The sequence below is a fragment of the Mus pahari genome, chromosome 13, assembly GCF_900095145.1.
Source record: "Mus pahari chromosome 13, PAHARI_EIJ_v1.1, whole genome shotgun sequence".
NCBI classification, from domain to species: domain Eukaryota; kingdom Metazoa; phylum Chordata; class Mammalia; order Rodentia; family Muridae; genus Mus; species Mus pahari.
In genome coordinates, this window is record NC_034602.1 from 96636578 (window position 1) to 96657170 (window position 20593).

At 42.3% G+C, this 20593-nt stretch overlaps 1 protein-coding gene across 1 annotated transcript in view; it reads right to left on the bottom strand.

Annotated features, from left to right (window-relative positions):
* Positions 1 to 429: 429 nt before the first annotated feature.
* The window catches only part of Rnf212 (ring finger protein 212), a 43339-nt gene continuing 23175 nt past the window's right edge, over positions 430 to 20593 (bottom strand). Inside the window, exons 6-12 of the mRNA XM_029545402.1 lie at positions 18002 to 18054; positions 17848 to 17899; positions 16445 to 16487; positions 14741 to 14804; positions 2998 to 3070; positions 949 to 1112; positions 430 to 605 (exon numbers count right to left, since the gene is read on the bottom strand). Of these exons, the coding sequence (XP_029401262.1) occupies positions 493 to 605; positions 949 to 1112; positions 2998 to 3070; positions 14741 to 14804; positions 16445 to 16487; positions 17848 to 17899; positions 18002 to 18054 (562 nt within the window). The 3' untranslated portion in view covers positions 430 to 492. The remainder of the gene's footprint in view (positions 606 to 948; positions 1113 to 2997; positions 3071 to 14740; positions 14805 to 16444; positions 16488 to 17847; positions 17900 to 18001; positions 18055 to 20593) is intronic.

The window sequence follows — 20593 nt, forward strand, 5'->3', positions numbered from 1 at the left end:
TGCCACTTACCTATGAGTGCCAAATGCCTCCCACAGGAAGGGTCCACTCTCCAGAGTAACAGGCCTCACCTGCAACTTGACTTCAGGCAGAGCACAGATCTGCAGAGATCTATCCATGATACACAATACCACACAGTAGCTGGCACAAACCCTAAGTGACCAAACTATACCACTGGAGACTCACAGCACAAGGAAGAAATGGAGTCACCCTGAACTATTGGCTCTCTATGGGGGATGTTATGTGTACATACATTATGCTGTGGGCACAAGCCCAGCAGATGTGAATACCAGAGAGCTGCATCTTGGGATCCCTGATAGTGAGCCCCAGGTGGCTGCTCACTTTGGTTCCACATCCTCGTTTAGGAGAGTTCTACAGTATCAGGAAGAATACAACAGGCAAAAAATTCCACAAGGCTATCCAGACAGCTGCTTTATCAGAAAACTACTTTATTTAGATACATCATCTCTCTAGAGTGAACTATATAGTGATATTTACCGATGAACACACACATGCCAGGGGCTGGCTACAGAGTGTAGATTTGCAGGTGTGGAAGGCAAGAATGGGCTCATCTTCTCAGTGTCTATCCCCCTAGGGGATGCTGACCCTGTGGGAAGCATTAAGAGATGTAAAGAGATGTGAGATTTGACATGACTTCTTAATTCTACAATGCTGAAGAAAACAAGAATGCAAATATCAAGTAAGCAAAGTAAGTCGAAAAAAAAGAAGTTCATTGACTTAAATATGTGTTTTTAAAAATTTCATGTCAAGTTAGTTTTTTTTCAGAGTACCACTGACTAATGTAAAAATCTGTCATAAAGACAGGAGCCAGCACTGGCAGGAGTGTGAGGTTTTCATGCTTGCCCTCACCACATGTATCTACACAAACATCTCATATGTGCACTTTTCTGAGAGAAGTCTTGGGATCAAAAAGCCGACTGAGCACTTGCCTGCACACTGTCTCTGCAGCAGGCCCGAGATACTGATGGGCTGCCGAGGTGGTCCTGTCCATGAACTGCTAACACTGGGGGAAGGCCCTTGTGTTGCTCTGCTGGATAGCTGTGATGCCGGAGGTGGTGGCAGCTCCTTGTAGGGCATCTGCAATGGTGGGACTCTAACAAATTAAACAAAAACAAAGTCATAAATGTTGTTTATATCTCTGGTAACATGGTTATCCAAGCACTTACTACTGTGTGACCTTAAAGGTCATCTGTTGATGAAAAACACGTTCTGAGTACTCAGCATGAATGAGGCCTGCTCTAGGCTGAGAAGGTGGTGAACAGGACCAATCAGGAGGCTGCTTTTGTTCTGTCAGTGAACTTAGGGCCTTGCTGTACAGACGTTGACCAAAGTCTTGCTCTGTCATTGCAGCATGCTTCAGCTTGTGTCTACCTGTTTCTGGAAGCCACCTCACTCCACCTTCCACAATCAGTTCCAGCAATTCTAGGCAGCTCTCGCACCTTCTCACGATGTGGTACCATCCTGCTTCTTTAGGCTACCCTTTAGCTCCTCCTCTGCTCATCCTTTAGTCTCCAAGGGCTACATGTTCCATTCTTAGCATTCTGAAGGTTCTGGAAACTTCATTGGCAAGCTTGTCCAGATGTTTTTGACTATGGTCTCCAGAAAGATGAGTCTTGACTCATGTGTGCTGCTCAGACCTAGCTTACAGGCTGTACTCAACATGGTGTTATTTTCAGCTGACTGGATTCCCTTTCTTTGCTTATCCATCATACTTTTTTTAAAAATAGATTTTATGGTTTCTGGACATACTATAACCTTGTAGTTCCTGGGGACACTGCTCATCCTGGAGCAGCTAATTTCTGTAACTTATGACTAGTTGCCTGTGGGCATACTTCTCACAGGCAAACCTACTTGCCTTCATCCCTGATGTCCCTTTTCAAATTCACACATGCCAACTTTTCTCTTGCCTATGCATTCTAGATGAGAATGGACTGCCAGTAAGCCCAGAATCCACAGAGTTATTCAGAATAAACCATCAATATTTCTTGCCTTCCACAGAAAACATAGCACAAGTCCATGTTTACTTTTCTCTGTCCTTTCTGTAATAATCTCTAGATAACCACCTCTGTTACTATCTTACCACAGGTGATTCAAACAGAGCCTAGATATTCATCAACATACTTGCTCTGTGTGTATAATCACACAGTCTAGAGGAGTCAGAAACTGGGTACTAGAATTACAGTAACAACACATATACTACCAACCAGGGGATACAAAAGCCAGTAGAGAGTGAGGTAAGGTTGGTGATTCAAGTTGAGCCAGCATCAAGGGAGGGAGAAAGTTCTCAGGGTAGGCAAAGACTTCTTATTGGGTACATCAAGCAACAGACAAATGCAAATGATCCCAGGACCCAAGGCACACATATGGCTACATGGACTAAGCAATGTGCCTAGTACTGAAACTGGGGTAGCTGGAGGTGGGCAACAAAATGCAGACTTGATCATGGCATTGTAGGATGCTCAAAGGCCTATGAAGCAGCTGAAAGAGGAGGGCTTGCCTTAGGGAGACTGGCCTTTGATGCTCAAAATGTGTTTGAGGGACACTGGGAATTTCCTATCTGTCCTGTCATTAGAATTGGTACACCACAGCTATGGGTCAAACCAGTCTGACTCTGCTTCTGTGAAGTGTTTTATGGGGATGCAGTCAGTCTGCTAGCTTCTACTTCTCCAGTCACCCTTCTCATTCAAAGGCAAAGCTGAGAAGTTGCATGAAAATTAAGATTATTTACATCTTGGCTTTTACAGGAAACATCTGTGATCCTAGCCTACTCATTTAAAGAGCTACTGTGTATCTATCTATTTGCTACTTCTTTTTGAGGTCTCTAAGTCATATCTTGGATTAAAAACACAAACTATAAAGTACAACATACAATACAACCTTCTCCAAATATGAACATACAGGATTAAGAGACAACTTGTCAGTTTCAATACTGGCTAGAGGTTTTGTTTGGCTTATGTTTTGCCCTAATGGGGACTTACCTGATAGCCTTTGTCATGCTTGCATGGCTGGGTGTCAAGTTGAGATGCTGGGGTCCCTGGCAGGTGACGCTGCCTGTGGAGGGGATAAAGCACACTGTATAGTATTAGTGTGTCACAGTACCAGATCATACCTCCTGGTGCTTCTCTAAAGGCATGGCCATGTTTCCATTGTGAGACCAGTATCAAGTGGCACATGCAACCATAAATCTTGTGACTCTAGACAGTTTTCTGAGTGTGACTATGGTCCATTAAGTACCCCAAGCCCTTCTGAGTGCCACAGAAGGGACATGTATCTTTTATTCTGTCTTTGTACTTATGCCCTTTTCAACAATTCAAATAAATTGGAAGGTTGATGTCAGTAGTTGGGACCAGAACCAATCAGGCCAGCTGAGTTTTAGTCTCACAAAGTTGTCCCTGAGTCATGGTGTCTGTTCTGCTGGCCAGTGGTTGGTCAGGGAGGGCCAGCATGAATACCTGTGGTACATAGGTGATCAGTAAGTACTGGATAGCCACATAAGAAGGCCTGGAAAGCACCTCCTTGAGAATGCCCCATTTGCATTTAAAAAGAATGTACACTCTTCCACTGTCAGGTGATACTGGCACATGATTTTTTTATAAGTTAATCTGGCTAAATTATTCGAGTCTTCTAACTTAGCAATTGCATATTTAGTGTTTTACCAATTATAGGGAATAGAATATTGAAATACCCAAACTATAATTGTTAGATTTCTCTTTAATTCATTATATATTTGAGTTTGTTGTTTCTACACAGTAGTTGTTTTATCTTCCTATTACAGTAAGCATTTGGCATTATAAAATGTTACTACTAGTAAATACTGCTACTAGTAATATTGTTATTTTAAAATTTAGTTTGTCTATTAATAGAAACTACTCTAGTTTCTTTCTGGATGCTGTTTGTATGATGTTTGCTCTGTCAGTTTTCCTTCACCTATTTTTCCTTTGAGTTGAATATATTTCTTATAGACAGAATGTAAGCAGGATTTTTATGCTAGTCTGACAATTTCTGACTTTTTCCTTGGAGCATTTAGTCTATCCCACTCAAGGTAACTTTTGCTGTAGTTAGTGTGCTATGTTGTTTTGTTCTTATTTCCCTTGATATCTTTCCTTGTTAGCTGTTGTTAGAGAAGACAAATCCCTTGGAAGGACAGCTTGACAGTTTCTTACAAAGCTAAACATGTTCTTTCTATATGACCACAGTAATTAGAATCCTTTGTATTTACTTCATAGAGTCATAAAATCCATGGTCACACGGTATTTATAGTAGACAATATCAGCCTTTTAATACTTGGCAAACTTGAAAACATTCAGGATGTCATTAAGTAAGTAAACGAGAAACTATGGTATATCTGTATAATGAAATAATATTAAACACTACAAAAAATGAGTTGTCAGGTCCTGAAAAGACACAGGAGAACCGTAGTGTATAATAGGAAGTCAAAGAAGCCTGTCTGAAAAGACTACATTCTGGACAATTCTAACTGAATGGATTATGGAAAAGGCAAATCACACACACAGCAAAACGTACTGGGAATATAGATGCTTACAGATGTGCTGGTGTCAATACCTGGCTTTTAAATGGGTGGTGGGGATCCAAACTGAGACTCTCATGCTTTCACAGCAAGCATTCTTACCCACTTAACTATTTCTCTAGCCACTGATGCTTATTTTTCTTAGAAATAAGCTAAGATACTGAGAGATGGGAAAATTTTACTATTTGATTAAGACTCCTTCCTGGATATCCTGGCCCACAACTTTGGAGGTGGAAGCCCCCTGCTCCACCAGAGGCCATATCAGCTGCCAGAACCTCAGGTAAGCCCCATCCCTGCCACCCATGGACTACTCCCACTCCCTCAGTGTCTGCCAGCCTACCCCCAGTCACCTCTCTTATCATCATCATATACCACTCACAACTCTAGTATCAGCTCCCTGTTCCACCAGAGGCCATGCCAGCCACCAACCACACACTGCCCCTTTCCCTCCTTGTCAAGAGTATTCTGTCCAACCGTCTTACTGGCTACAGAGTCCTTATAACTTATTATATGCCATCCTTTCATATGGCTTGGATAGAGATTTATATTGCAGCTTGGTTATACAGTCCAAACTAACTTAAGGAGGACAGAGTTCTCTCACCTACTCAGTCAGAGAGCAAAGAATCATTTTTAACTGATTTGTGCACATTCCATAAATATATTAATACAGAAACATGTATTACCCCTGAAATCTTTATGTTCACAGAGAAAAACAACCAGAAAAACAGCCCTGACAAGATTCATACTCAAAGATAGAGGGCTAATATCCAATATACACAAAGAACTCAAGAAGTTAGACTCCAGAGAATAAAATAACCCTATTAAAAATGGGGTACAGAGCTAAACAAAGAATTCTCAACCTAGGAATCTCAAATGGTTGAGGAGCACCTAAAGAAATGTTCATCAGGGAACATTAGTCATCAGGGAAATGCAAATCAAAACAACCCTGAAATTCCACTTCACACCAGTCAGAGTGGCTAAGATCAAAACCTCAGGTGACAGCAGATGCTGGCAGAATGTGGAGAAAGAGGAACACTCCTCCATTGTTGGTGGGATTACAAATTGGTACAATCACTCTGGAAATCAGTCTGATGGTTCCTCAGAAAATTGGACATAGTATTACCTGAGGACCCAGCTAAACCACCCCTGGGCATATTCCCAGAAGATGCTCCAACATGTAATAAGGATACATGCTCCACTATGTTCATAGCAGCCTTATTTATAATAGACAGAAGCTGGAAAGAACCCAGATGTCCTTCAATAGAACAATGGATACAGAAAATGTGGTACATTTACACAATGGAGTACTACTCAGCTATTAAAAACAATGAATTCATGAAGTTCTTAGGCAAATGGATGGAACTAGAAAATATCCTGAGTGAGGTAACCCAATCACAAAAGAACATACACAGTATGCACTCACTGATAAGTGGATATTAGCCCAGAAGTTCGGAATACCCAAGATACAATTCACAGACCACATGAAGCTCAAGAAGAAGGAATACCACAGTGTGGATACTTCAGTCCTTCTTAGAAAGGGGAACAAAATACTCATTGGAGGAAATACAGAGACAAATTTTGAGACAGAAACTGAAGGAAAGGCCATCCAGTGACTGTCCCACTTGGGGATCCATTCCATATACAGTTACTAAACCCATACACTACTATGGATGCCAACAAGTGCTTACTGACAAGAGCCGGATATAGCTTTTTCCTGAGAGGCTCTGCTGGTGCCTGACAAATACAGAATTGGATGCTCACAGCCATCCATTGAACTGAGCACAGGGTCCCCAATGGAGGAGCTAGAGAAAGGACACAAGGAACTGAAGGGGTTTGCAGCCCCATAAGAGGAACAACAATATGAACCAACCAGTACCCCCGGATTTCCCAGGGACTAAACCACCAACCAAAGGGTAAACATGGAGGAACCCATGTCTCCAGCGGCATATATAGCAAAGGACTGCCTTGTAGGACATCAATGAGAGGAGAGGCCCTTGGTCTTGTGAAGACTTGATGTTCCAGTGTAGGGGAATGCCAGGACAGGGAAGTGGGAGTGAAGTGGGAGCAAAGGGGGGGATGGGAGAGGGGAGTTTTCAGAGGGGAAATGAGGAAAGGGGATAAATTTTGCAATGTAAATATAGAAAACATTTAATAAAAAAAGGTAAAAATATTAACCCTGAATTACTCCTGTCTAAAGGAAATGCAGGGACAAAGAGTGGAGTAGAGACTAAAAGAAAGGCCATCCAGAGACTGCCCTACCTAGGGATCCATCCCATCTGCAGACATCAAATCCAGACACTATTGATAATGTCAAGAAGCACTTGCAGACAGGAGCCTGCTATAGCTGTCCCCTGAGAGGCTCTGCCAGCACCTGACCAATATAGATGCAGATACAGCCAACCATCAGACTGAACATGGGGGCCCCAATGGAGGAGTTAGGGGAAGGACTGAAGGAACTGAAGGGGTTTGCAACCCCATAGGAAGAACAACAATATCAACCAACCAGACTCCCCAGAGCTCTCAGGGATTAAACCACCAACCAAAGAGTACACATGGTGGGACCCATGGCTCCAGCTGCATATGTAGCAGAGGATGGCCTTATCTGACATTAATGGGAGGGGAGGCCCTTGGTCCTGTGGGCGAATTCGAGGGCCATGAGGTGGGAGTGGGTGGGGGAGCACCCTCATAGAAGCAAGGGTGAGGGGGATGGGATAGGGAGTTTGTGGAGGGGAAACTGGAAAGTGTGATAACATTTTGAAATATAAATAAATAAAATAACCAATAAAAGAAACAGAAGGCAAGATTCCCCCCCCCCAATAAAGAAAAAAAAAAGAAATTCAGTGTAATCCACCATATAATCAAACTGAAAGAAAAAAAAACACATGGTCATTTTATTAGATGCGGGAAAAAGCCCTTGAAAAACTCCAACACCCCTTTATGATAAAAGTCTTGGAGAGATTAGGGATAAAAGGGACATACCTAAACACATAATCAAGGCAATTTACAGCAAGCCACTAGCCAACATCAAATTAAATAGAGAGAAACTCAATTTTTCACTAAAACCAGGAACAAAACAAGGCTGTTTACTCTCTCCATATCTATTCAATATNGTACTTGAAGTTCTAGCTAGAGCAATAAGACAACTGAAAGAGATCAAGGGGATACAAATTGAAAAGAAGACAAAAGTATCATTATTTGCAGATATGGCAGCATACATAAGTAATCCCCAAAATTCTACCAGGGAACTCCTCCAGCTGATAAACACCTCCAATTAAGTGCCTGGATACAAGATCAACTCAAAAAAATCAGTAGACCTCCTATACACAAATGACAAAAGGGTTGAGAAAGAAATGGGGGAAACAATATCCTTCACAACTGAAAGAAAAAGTATTGGCTCAGGACCCACAAGACCAAGTCCTTAGCACAAAGGAGATTTATTTGCCCCAGAGGGACAGAGAGCAGGGGATAAGAGACAAAGACAGGAGATAGGGAATGAAGGAGGAGGGAACAAGGGAGAAGGAGGAGGGGTATTTGTCTTGGAGGGGCTCTGCCTCTTGACAGAGAGGAGGTAGACAAGGCACATAGGAAAATGGAAGTTTATTAAGGTACAGAGGGAAACCCAATGTTAGTATGAGGTGTTTAATTTTAATTGGCCATGTTTATTAGGTGAGTCAAAGGGGGATTTTTATTGCTGGACTTTAATACTTTTATAGCTGGATCTTGGTAGTCAGCATCAGGCAGAGGAAGTAGCTAAATAAGGGACCTTGGTGGTTAGCTTTAGGAATGTAATCTAATGGTTTTTAGCAAGGCAGAGTGAATGGGAGAGAAGGGCAAGGCCTGCTAGAGCCATGCTTGCCACCCATGAGCTGGCAAGTATCCATTCAACAACAGCCATAAATAATGTAAGTATCTTGGGATAAGTAACTAAGCAAGTGAAGACTTGTATGACAAAAACTTCTCTGAAGAAAGAAATTGAAGATATCAGAAGATGCAATGATCTCCCATGCTCATGGATCAATAGGATTAACATAGTAAAAATGGCTATTTTACCAAGAGCAATCTGTTTGGTTGGAAACCCTGCTAACCCTCCCCATCCTCACAAGCTGGGGAACTCCATCTGCTGTCCTTCCCTCAACCCTGCCTGTAGGGAAAAAACTCTGGGCTAACACATCTTCACACCACGCCTCTGAATTTCCATCAACCCACCCAAGAAGTTTAGCTTTTGACTGTATATGGGCACAATCCCAGCTGACACATTATTACTCCTTGCCTAAGACCTATAAAATCCCCTTGGATTAGCCCAGGTGCTCAATTTCCCCAGCCCCATTCCTTGGGACTGGTGAACCGGCTCAGGAGCTGCAGCTAATAAACACACCTTTATCTACTTTTAATCTGGTCTAATTTGGCCTATACTACATAGGTGGAAAACATATTACAATATACAGATTCAATGTAATTCACATCAAAATTCCAACACAATTCTTTATAGATCTTAAAAGGATAATACTCAACTTCACATGGAAAAACAAAACAAAATCCAGCATAGCTAAAACAATCCTGTACAATAGGAGGACTCCTGGAGGTATCACCAACTGTGATTTCAAGCTGTACTATAGAGCTATAGTAATAAAAACTGCATGTTATTGGCATAAAAAAGACAGGTTGATAAATGGAATCAAGTTGAAGATCCAGACTTAAATCCACACTCCTATGAGTACCTGATTTTTGATAAAGAAGCTAGAAATACATAATGAAAAAAGGAAAGCATCTTCCACAAATGGTGCTGGTCTAACTGGATGTTAGCACATAGAAAAATGTGAATGGATCCACATCTATCACCCTGCACAAAACTCAAGTCCAAGTGGATCAAAGACTTCAACATAAAACCAAGTACACTAAACCTAATAGAAGAGAAAGTGGGGAATAGCCTTGAATGCACTGACACAGGAAACAAAATCCTGAACAGAGCACTCACAGTGCAGCCTCTAAGACCAACAATTAATAAATGGGACCTCATAAAACTGAAAAGCTTCTGTAAGGCAAAGGACACTGTCAATAGGACAAAACAGCAGCCTATAGAACGGGAAAGATTTCCCCCCAACTCCACACCTGACAGAGAGCTAATATCCAAAAGAAATAAAGAACTCAAGAAACTAGACATCAACAAACCAAACAACCATGTTTAAAAACATGGGGTATAGATATAAATAAGAATTCTCAACAGAGGGATCTCAAATGGCTGAGAGATTCTTACAGAAGTCTTCAACATCCTTAGCCATCAGGAAATTAAAATAAAAGCTACTTTGAGATTCAATCTTAAATCTGTCAGAATGGCTAAGATGAAAAACTAGCTCCTCTTGCTAGTTCCTGCTGGTAAGGATGTGGAGCAAGAGGAAAACTCCATTGCTGCTGGGAGGACAAACTTGTACAGCCATGAAAATCAATATGGCAGTTTCTCAGAAATTGGGACTTGATCTACCTCAAGACCCAGCTATACAACCCTCGGGCATATACCCAAATGACACTCTGTCTTACCATGTGGACACTTACGTGCTATGTTCACAACAGCTTTATTCATAGCCAGAACCTGGAAACAACCTTGCCTCATGGAAGAATGGATAAAGACAATGTGGTACATTTATACAATGGAGTATTACTCAGCTAATTAAAACAGTAACATCATGAAATTTGCAGGCAAAGGGATAGAATTAGAAAAAAGATCATTTTGAGTAAAGTAACCAGTGAAGTAACCCAAAAGGATAAACATAATATGTACTCACTTGTAAGTGGACATTAGCTGTTAAATAAGGTTAATCATGCTGCAGTCCACAGACCTAGAGAGGGTGAGTAACAAGAAGGGCTCAATGGGGGAATGAATGGATCTCCCTGGGAAGGGAAATAGATTTTGTGGATGGTCTGAGGCAGGTGGGGATGGGAACAGGAGGAATCAGGTATGGTGAGTGGAAGGCATGGAGGGAGACAGTACTGGAAGAGACAACTGGAATTGGGGGCATTTGGAGGGTGATGTGGAAACCTAGTAGACTGGAAACTTCCTGAAATCTATGTGAGTGATCCTAGCAAAAACTCCTAGTAATGGAGGACACAGAGCCTGAGCTAGCCATCCTCTAAAACCCGGTAAGGCAGTGGGACTGAGACACCAACCTGGCCACAAAACATTTGACCTACAATCTGTTCCACTTGCAAGATATGTTGGGGTAATGGTGACTCAGAACTTGTGGTAGTGGCCAACCTATGACTGGTCAACTTAAGGCCTGTGTCATGAGAGGAAGCTCACATCTGACACTGCTTGGATGACCAGGAATCAGAGGCTGGATAGCCCAAAGGCCTAGGATAGAACCAAATACAACTGGACAAAATGAATGGATGAATAAATGATTGACATAATTCCTAATGATACTCTGCTATATTCATAGATCAGTGCCTAGCCCAATTGTCCTCAGAGAGGCATCATCCATCAACTGATGGGAGCAGATGCAGAGACCTATAGCCAAACACTAGTGAGCCAGAGGGACCCCACAGAAGAGGTGGAGGAAGAGACTGCAGGAGCCAAAGGGAACAAGGACACCATGAGAACATTGCCCACAGAATCAACGAAGCAGGGCTCATAGAGGATCACTGAGACTGAAGCAATAATCATGGTCTCTGTGTAGGTCTGAGCTAGGTACTTATGGTCTTCTAACAGTAGAATAAGATACAGTGAGAGTTTTGGTTTCTTGAAAAACTCAGTTTTCCTATATTAATATGTTTTTGTTTTAATCTCAGGTGTGGGATATGGGGCTGCTTCAGTTTGTCCACAGCCATTAACTGTGATTGTCTCAAGCTCTAGAAGGGGCATGATTTTTGCCAGTTGCAGATAGTTTTGGGGACTCTGGAGAGTACATAAACGCCAGGGCCTCCAGAGGTGTGACAGGCACTCTGAAGAACAAGGAAGCTGCTGGTGGTCCCTGCTGCTCCTGGTTGCTGTTGCTGTAGCTTGACAAGAAGTTGGAGATATCTTGATGCTGAAGATTGGACTGGCCCCAAGAAACAATGTCCCTAATCAGCAGGAAGTAGTCAAAAGAGATCTACATATCCTTTCCCCTCTAACCTTTTTTCTCTCTTACCTAGTGTAGGGATTTGGAAGGGATTAGGGTGAAATAAAGTTTGGAAGGGAGATAAAGGTATAGTAACCCAATAAAATACCCAGAAACCACACCAACAGTGGAACGTGTCTGACTCCTTTGCCTGCTCTTGGGAGCCTTTTCTTTCTACTGGATTGCCTTGTCTAGCCGTGATATGAGGGTTCGTGTCTTACTGTAACTTATTATGCTGTGTTTGGTTGATATTCCAGGGTGAAGGAAAATGGAAGAGAAGTAGAACTGGGTAAGAAGGGAGGTTGGGGGTGGAGGGCTGAGCAGAGTGGAAACTGGTCAGGATGTAATGTATGAGAGAAAAATTAAAAAAAAAATAATAAAAAAAAAACCCTTCCTGGTCTCACAGCTCCTTGAATGAAGAACTGCCAGTCAAGCAGCCAGTTGGATGGCCTTTATGTTGGCATGGACTGTTCTAAATACTTCATGGATGCCTTATGGAAACTATAGCTGCTTGCTGCTGAAGCACAGATCCAGCTCTTGAATGCATATCAATGACACAATGATTTCAAACAGCTGTACTGGATAGAGTCTGCTATCACAAATTTCAGTGAAGTTTTCACCCAAGTCAGAGGGAAGCATATTCCCTGGTGACTTAATGGAGGGACTGTGACTATATAAAATGGACAATGCCTGACATAGCTGGTGAATGCAGCAGGCCATTTACATGACAGTGGCTGTTATTGTTGCAAACCCCTTTGTGACTATATAAGCAGGTTGTTCAACTCACTTTGGAGTCAGCCTGGAGATATGTTTTTGTGCTGTATCTGGGTATTGAAACATTAGGTCCAATTAGTCTTCCCTCAAGTATTATTCTTGCCTACTTTAGATTTCCATAATTAATATAGCAGAATGAGCTGGTTAACACTAAGAAGGAAGAGACAGCAGTGGAACAGTAAAGAATAATAACCCAATAAAATAGCTAAAAAACCACACCAACAGTATAAGCAGGACAGAAGAAAACAGTAATTGTGGAAGCAATTTCAGTGGGAGCCATAGGAGCAACTGATAGTAATGGCCAGAGTCATGGCAACAGTGACAGCTACAGTGCTGATAGTTGCAAGAACCATAGCGATACTTATAATGTAAACAGGAGCAACAGCCGAGGCAGCAGAATTGTCATCAACTACTGTCTACAGGCCTTCCAGGAAGCCCTGCTCTGCTTTGCCCTAAAATAAAGGGGCTGGTGGTCATGGACATCAGGGGATGGTCCTTTCACCTGGTGTATACTGATGCATGGTTGTTTGATCTGCAAACACAGATCCCTTACATGGGAAACATTAATACTGACTACATCTTGTGGTTCATGTCTGACATGCGTTTTACTTCTGCTAAGTGACTGTAACCCTGCTCTGAGAACTCAGCCTTGTGCCCCCTAGTGTCTAGTGGTATCAGTGACAGGGGCAACAACAATGAGAGGCAATTGAAATGTTGTGGATACTGGCCAAGCCCCAAGGCTCTGAAATATCCTAGGCCTGAAATCTGGCCTAGAAATGTGGCATCTTAGACATTGAAGCTGTAATAGCAACCACTGTCAAGGGCTGGGGAATACCAACTTTCTAGGCCTACATGATCACTATAACATCTGTCACCTAATACCGATAACAATGCCTGAGTCCTGCACTTAAATCATAATACTACAGAATGCCACCTGCTCCTGCCTACAGCTTTGGTGAAGAAGTCAAGGGTTATAAAGCCTGTCAAAGATCACCACCAGTAGAGTTTCTCACTTACCCACCATTCCCTGACCAGATAGAGCCAAGGACACAGAACTGGCTGGTAACATTTTATGAACCATGTTAATTTCTTTTCTTTGTGTGTATGTACCTAGAGCCCAGGGGTTAATGCTAAGTATCTTCCTATATCATACTCTATTTCAGTCTTTGAGATATGAATCTTCCTAATTGGCCAAATCTGAAACTTTTCCACTAAGCTGGACTGGCCGGCTAGTGAGCTCTAGGGATCCATCTCTCTCTGCTCCCTCAGTACTAGGCTGTGCACTGTTGTGCCTGGTTTTTATGTGAATACCCAGGGAATGGAACTCAGGTCCTCATGCTTCTACAGCAAGCACGTTATTCACTGAGATTTTTCTCTACTCACATAAGTCATTTTTATATTTTTCCACCTATACAAGGATAGAACAGGGGAGAACTGTGAGGAAAGACAGTATGTTTTGAACTTTGACCCATTAGGTAATGAGAGCTCTCATACCCAGACAGGAGGAGGGCTAGGTATATTAGAGGACCCATATGAGAAGAACTAGGGTCTGGAAAGATCACTAGACAAGACCCATCAGGGCAATGGACTAGCAATCTAAGACGATTACCAGTAAATAAAGAGACAAAACAACCTTTGACTAAACCACAAGGAGACAGGAAAACAAGATCAGTTTTTCCCATGGTGCATTAGCCTAAGAGTTTCTCCTAAAATGGTTCATAGTATCTCTGCTGAGGTGAACCAAACTCTCAGCCAACTAGCTGTTGTGGATTGCCCTGATGCTGTTTGTATTTTGATGCTAATTCTGCTTTCCCAAGAGGGGTTGCCAATGACAAGGAGTGAGGAGTGAGTCACTTACTCAGGTGACTTCTTGTGAACCTTTTCCCTATTTTAACTTGTAAAATAAAGGTTAGAGCCGGTGATTGAGCAATGGAACGGAAAGTGTAGCTGAAAAGTTTTAGGGAGAAGGTAGAGAGAAGAAGAGGAGAGGATGATAGAGGAAGAGGAGGTGGAAGGAAAATGGAGCAGAAGCACGTGGCCTGGAGAAACTGCAAGTTATAAGGGATCTCATCACTGGGGAATATAGTAGTGTAGAGGTAGATCTGCCCAATCTAGGTGCACAGCCTGTACTCATATTACGTATTCATACTAATCGTGTTGTATTTTCTTTGCACAGGCTTATTTGGGTTGGAGATTTACCACAACAATTAGTGGAGGGCAGTCCTTAAGTAGGTAAACAAGGACAGCTTTGGTGAAATATGACTTTCAGGGAATATATTCGAGTTTGTACATAAATGTGAAGTAGGCACAGAAACTTTTACTTACCCATGCGTCCATCCTGAGGTGGACTAATCAGAGAGATTCTTGAAGGGCCTGCTGCCATCTCAGGCTATATATGCAAAGGAAAACAACCAGTGAAATTTCCAAACTGTCACTTGTGAGAGTCCAGTTCTATTTACAAGGACTAGTGTCCTGGAGCTCATTGGATGATAGCCCTGTAGGCCGAGATAGAACAGGGCAGGGCAGGTCAAAGGTCACCTCTTCTCTCCCAGGCCATGAAATAGTACATGATTTGGGATTCCACTAAATTCTGTTAGAATTATCAGCAGAGGGAAGGACAAGTAATCTCCCGAATGATCCTGGTTGGAGCTGCCTGGCTGAATCCTGCTTAGGTCCCCTTTTCCCAGAGACACCAGGAGCACAGGTAATATCACCATCTTTGCTTGACCCAGAGAAGACCTTCTGCCTTGCAAAGTTTAAGATCTGCCCCCTTTTCAGATGCCTGCCATTATGTAGCATGACACTTAGGTTTGAAGTTTCACTCACTGAATGATGATTTTCCAGCTGTAAGGTACCAACTGTGACTTATCTTTAATATCTCTAGCTCGCCCCAACAGCTCAGTTGCTAAGGAAGACTGAAACTGAATGACCTGACAAAGAGTCCTTCTTCACCATTAATATGGGAATCTGGAGGACCACAAGTACATGTAAAACCATGAAACAAGACCTCAGGTAGAGAGGTAGAAGAAGCAAGTGTCGTCCCCAAGGAACTGATATATGTGGCAGGGATCTGTGAACTTCTGGGAGGCCCGAGGTAAGGAGTAGGGGATTAGGGTGGTACCCAGTGTAGAGTAGGTAGACACTGGAGAAAGCGAGCATATACAAGAGGTAAGCTGAACAGAGGTACATTTTATCTTTGTGCCAATGTCCAAGGACCTGAAGCATTTCCTCCTCAAGGCATGAATACTTCATTCCCTGTTAAACTCCTATTTACTCTGGAATCTATATTACATTATAAGCAGGTTCAGGTGACTCTCTTAGAAGTGGACATAACTCCTGATAAACAAGTGCACACATTGGTAGCTACCTTGGATGGTATTAGAAGAATGGTCCTCATTTACAAAGCTCTTAGAACAGTGTTAGTTTGGAGGTAGATTTATTAAAGGTCCTTGAAGCAACACACAATAATGAACTCAAACCACAGAAAAAGTCCCATCACAGTGCATGTGGTCTCCCTACTTTGCTCTATCATACTGTTTACAGCCCACTTGGTAATGACCTAGCCTTGTGAAAGAGTTCTGAGGGGCTCATGTTTGAACAATATGGAATGCACAGAATCAATTTCTACCTCAATTGGGAAGGTGACCCTTATGGTGCATTCCTAGGTTTTGGTTTCATTTCTTCTGTTCTTGTTTCTCTCCAATTTATGATTGTGGTTTTGTTCTTTGGGTCTACTATTTCTGGCCCACTTATTTTTATGGCCTGATAGGGTTCAGTTTATAGTATGCAGTTATTTCTTTTTAGATTGTGGTCAAGGGAAGGTGAAGCATAGGGTTATGAGCCCTGCTACTTTTGCTTAACAATGCATGAGACTCTGTTGCCTTTCCCATAGGCCTGGCTATGAGGATGGAAAGGAATGTTCTTATTTCTAACCACAACCCACCCATTCACTCCGAGGTCAACACAGTAAAGAGCTTTGCTAGAGACCACCATGTGCCTTGAGCAATATGACAGTCCAGGCATATGTACCTTTCTTGCTGGAGGAGTCAGGTCAACATCCATTGATTCTATTCTGTAAACAGTGCAATATACTGATGAGACTGAAAAACTTACTATAATTTATAAACATCAGTTTAAACATCCTTGTATGTAATCACTCAAAGAGTGAATTTCCCAGCCCTTTCATGGGGTTGTTAGGGTGTGGTTAGTTATAGGTCTGCTACTTCCTGTGTACTCTACTGGCTGCTCCCTAACTGTAAATTAGGCATAACTTCTCCAGAGCAGAGCTACAGTCCTACCCTCAGTTTGTCTCTTAGTTCTTCAACTCCTGCCTAGTCCCACTGACTAGACACCTATGAACAGGAACATCTACTTACTGCAGTTAACATATATCACTAGCCCACACATTACAGTATTGATGAGTCAAAAAGCAGACAGGGAAACAGCAGCTGGATTTATTTTCAATATGGCTCTCCCCTAGCCTGGCTACCTGATGGTAGTGAACTCAGAGGGAAGAAACACCCTTTCTGAGTTGCTCCAATTTAAATTTGGTTTTCCTGGACAGAGATATTACTTTAACAGTTTCCAGATTCTTTTCTTCCTTTTGGTCTTCAGTGTCTTCAATACAGATATCTACTCTACATAATATTCTCTTGGTGGCAGCTCCCTATGGGGCAGCTAGACACACACACACAGTCTGCTTGACTGGCTTGATGACTCTACACCCAACAAGAAAGCTATGCTATAGTGAACATTTCCCAATCATAAGATGGAACCCACACCAGTTTGCTGCAGACCCATAAACTAAACTCACAGAAAAAAAACCCGTCCAGAGAACACCCTGAGCCCCACTAAAGGCACAGGCCCATGATGATCTTCTCCTTTTTTCTGACTCATAAGAACTAAGGATAGAGACTGGCTTCCAAAATCAGGTCTTAGGAGTATAATGATATGATGAATGTGCACTTTCTAAGGAATAGCCAGAGCTTCCCAAGGCTGAGTTGTCTCAAAGGTACACAGTGACACAAGTTAGCAGTCTCGGAGTAGAATGGTATATGAGACAGAAGAATCATACCATTATACACACAGACACCAGCCTTCAATTTTAGGTAGGGCAGGGCTTTCTGGGTGGCTCACAGACACATGATCATACTCAACTAATTGTTATGGCTGCAGACCATAACATGGAGTACCATGATTGTCCAGTGAGGATCTAAGTCCTGACTCTGGGATCCAAGTTTCACACTAATGTAAGCTAAGTAAGTACCCAGGGTAGCTGGACATGCAATGAACTACCCGGGCACTTAGTAGGTGTGATTTGGTGATTTGGAAGGAGAACCACATAGGAGAAGAAATGTACACGTGTCCATAGCTGGAAGTATGGGTTACTCAATTTTCACAGATTCTTACACCATCCCTCCAGGCCCACGTACCTGTCAGGGAGTGAAGAGTTGGGTGGTAGAAAGAGATATCCATTTGGCTTTGCTAAAGGAAAAAATGATTAAAAAATAGTCTTCACATTAGTGCCTACTTTTTGTGGCTTACCATCAGGTATCTTTGTATTCTTCTTTATATTATTTCACTTACTTGAAATTGAATTTTTGATTGTGTTGAAAGCTGGTTGTTGCGATGATCTCATACTAAATAGATGGAATAAAGGTAGTAGATTAATTAATGAAATTGATTTCTTCCTCACTCATCCTAAAGTTTATAAAGGCTTGGAAATAGTTAATTGCATGATTTTCTGCATGTTCTCTTGGCCTAATGCTTTGTTCATTCCCAACTGGAAAGCAAAGTAATACAAATACTGGCCACCATGTACATAACTGACACTTCTGGTTGCAACTATAATAATAATGGACCATTGGCAAGTTATGTTTTAATTGTATGAAACTCAAATATGACAGTGAGGGATATTAACCCATTCAGTTTTAACAGCTAAAGGAGAAATGGAGACAATTAAATGAGGGTTGTATTTTTACCCCCAGCAAAGCAAGCCCTGGATTTCTATGACAGAAGCAACAGAGACAACCTTGTCTGAGGTCTTATGTCTAATAACCTTGCTCAGTGTCTGCTGCATGTTAAGATGTCTGTTCACAGTAGGATGCACCCTGGCTGCCCCCGCCTGCTTGACCTAGTCTGGTCAATATGGAACATTTATGTGAATTTAGAACAAAGCATGTCTGTTTCCATAGTCTTGTAAGACATGTATGGACAATATAGATGAGATACTGTAGCCTACACACTGGTCTGAAGATTAAGATAGTCTGTGCTTGCAACCAGTCCAGTCAGACCAAATAAGCCAAGAATGAACATTAATCAACAACTGTGACTTGGACTTCTGTTCTAAAGTCATATCCTGGAACCCACAATAGTGTTCATTTCTCTTACCTAGTACCATTTATCTTAACAGCACATGTCTCTGTCTAATATATAACTCCATTTTCTGCCTACCCTCAAACAGAAGCTTCTGGGCACAAGCAGTTAACATGTTTGACTCACATGAACTTCTGATGTCAAGAATGGTGCCTTTAATTTTTTCTTTATTTACATTTCAAATGTTATCCTCTTTCCAGGTCCCCCTGGCCCTCAGAATCCCCCATTGCATCCTCCTCCCTGTTTCTATGAGGGTGCTCCTCCACCCACCTACCCACTCCCTCCTCCCCTCCCTCGAATTCCCCTACACTGGGGCATCGAGCCTTCACATGACCAAGGGCTTCTCCTATCACTGATACCTTACAAGGCCATCCTCTGCTACATATGTGGCTGGAGCCCTGGGTCCCTCCATGTGTACTCTTTGGTTGGTGGTTTGGTTCCTGGAAACTCTGGTTGGTTGATACTGTTGTTCTTCCTTTGGGGTTGCAAACCCCTTCAGCTCCTTTAGTCCTTTCTCTAACTCCTTGAGCATCCTCCTCTGTATTTGTCAGGCTCTGCCAGAGTCTCCCAGGAAAGAGCTATATCAGGCTCCTATCAGCAAGCACTTCTTGGCATCCACAATAGGGTCTAGATTTTGTGACTGGATACGGGATGGATCCCCAGGTGGGGCAGACACTGAATGGCCTTTCCTTCAGACTCTGCTCTACACTTTGTCTCCATATTTGCTCCCCTGAGTAGTTTGTTCCCCTTTCTAAGAAGGACAAAAGCACTCACACTTTGGTCTTCTTCTTGAGCTTCACGTGGTCTGTTAATTGTATCTTGGGCATTCCAAACTTCCAGGCTAATATTCACTTCTCAGTGAGTGTATACTGTATGTATTCTTTTGTGATTAGGTTATCTCACTCAGGATGATATTTTCTTTTTTTCTTTTCTTTTCTTTTTTTTTTTTTTTTACAATTTTTTATTAAACATTTTCTTCATTTACATTTCAAATGCTATCCTGAAAGTCCCCTATACTCTCCCTCTGCCCTGCTCCCCTACCCATCCACTCCCACTTCATGGCCCTGGCAACCCCTGTATTGGGGGCATATGAAGTTTGCAAGACCAAGGGGTCTCTCTTCCCAATGATGGCTGACTAGGCCATCTTCTGCTACATAGCAGCTAGAGACACGAGCTCTGGGGGTACTGGTTAGTTCATATTGTTGTTCCACCTATAGGGTTGCAGACCCCTTCAGTTCCTTGGGTACTTTCTCTAGCTCCTCCATTGGGGGCTCTGTGTTCCATCCAATAGATGACTATGAGCATCCACTTCTGTATTTGCCAGGCACTGGCAGAGCCTCACCAGAGACAGCTATATCAGGGTCCTTTCAGCAAAATCTTGCTGGCATATGCAATAGTGTCTGCATTTGATGGCTGATTATGGGTGGGGCAGTCTCTGGATAGTCCATCCTTTCATCTCAGCTCCAAACTTTGTCTCTGTAACTCCTTCCATGGGTTATTTTGATCCCTATTCTAAGGAGAAATGAAGTATCCACGCTTTGGTCTTCCTTCTTTTTCACTTTCTTGTGTTTTGCAAATTGTACCTTGGGTATTCTAAGTTTCTGGGCTAATATCCACTTATTACTGAGTGCATATCAAGTGAGNTCTTTTGTGATTGGGTTACCTCACGCAGGATGATATCCTCCAGATACATCCATTTGCCCAAGAATTTCATGAATTCATCATTTTTAATTGCTGAGTAGTACTCCATTGTGTAAATGTACCACATTTTCTGTATCCATTCCTTTGTTGAGGGACATCTGG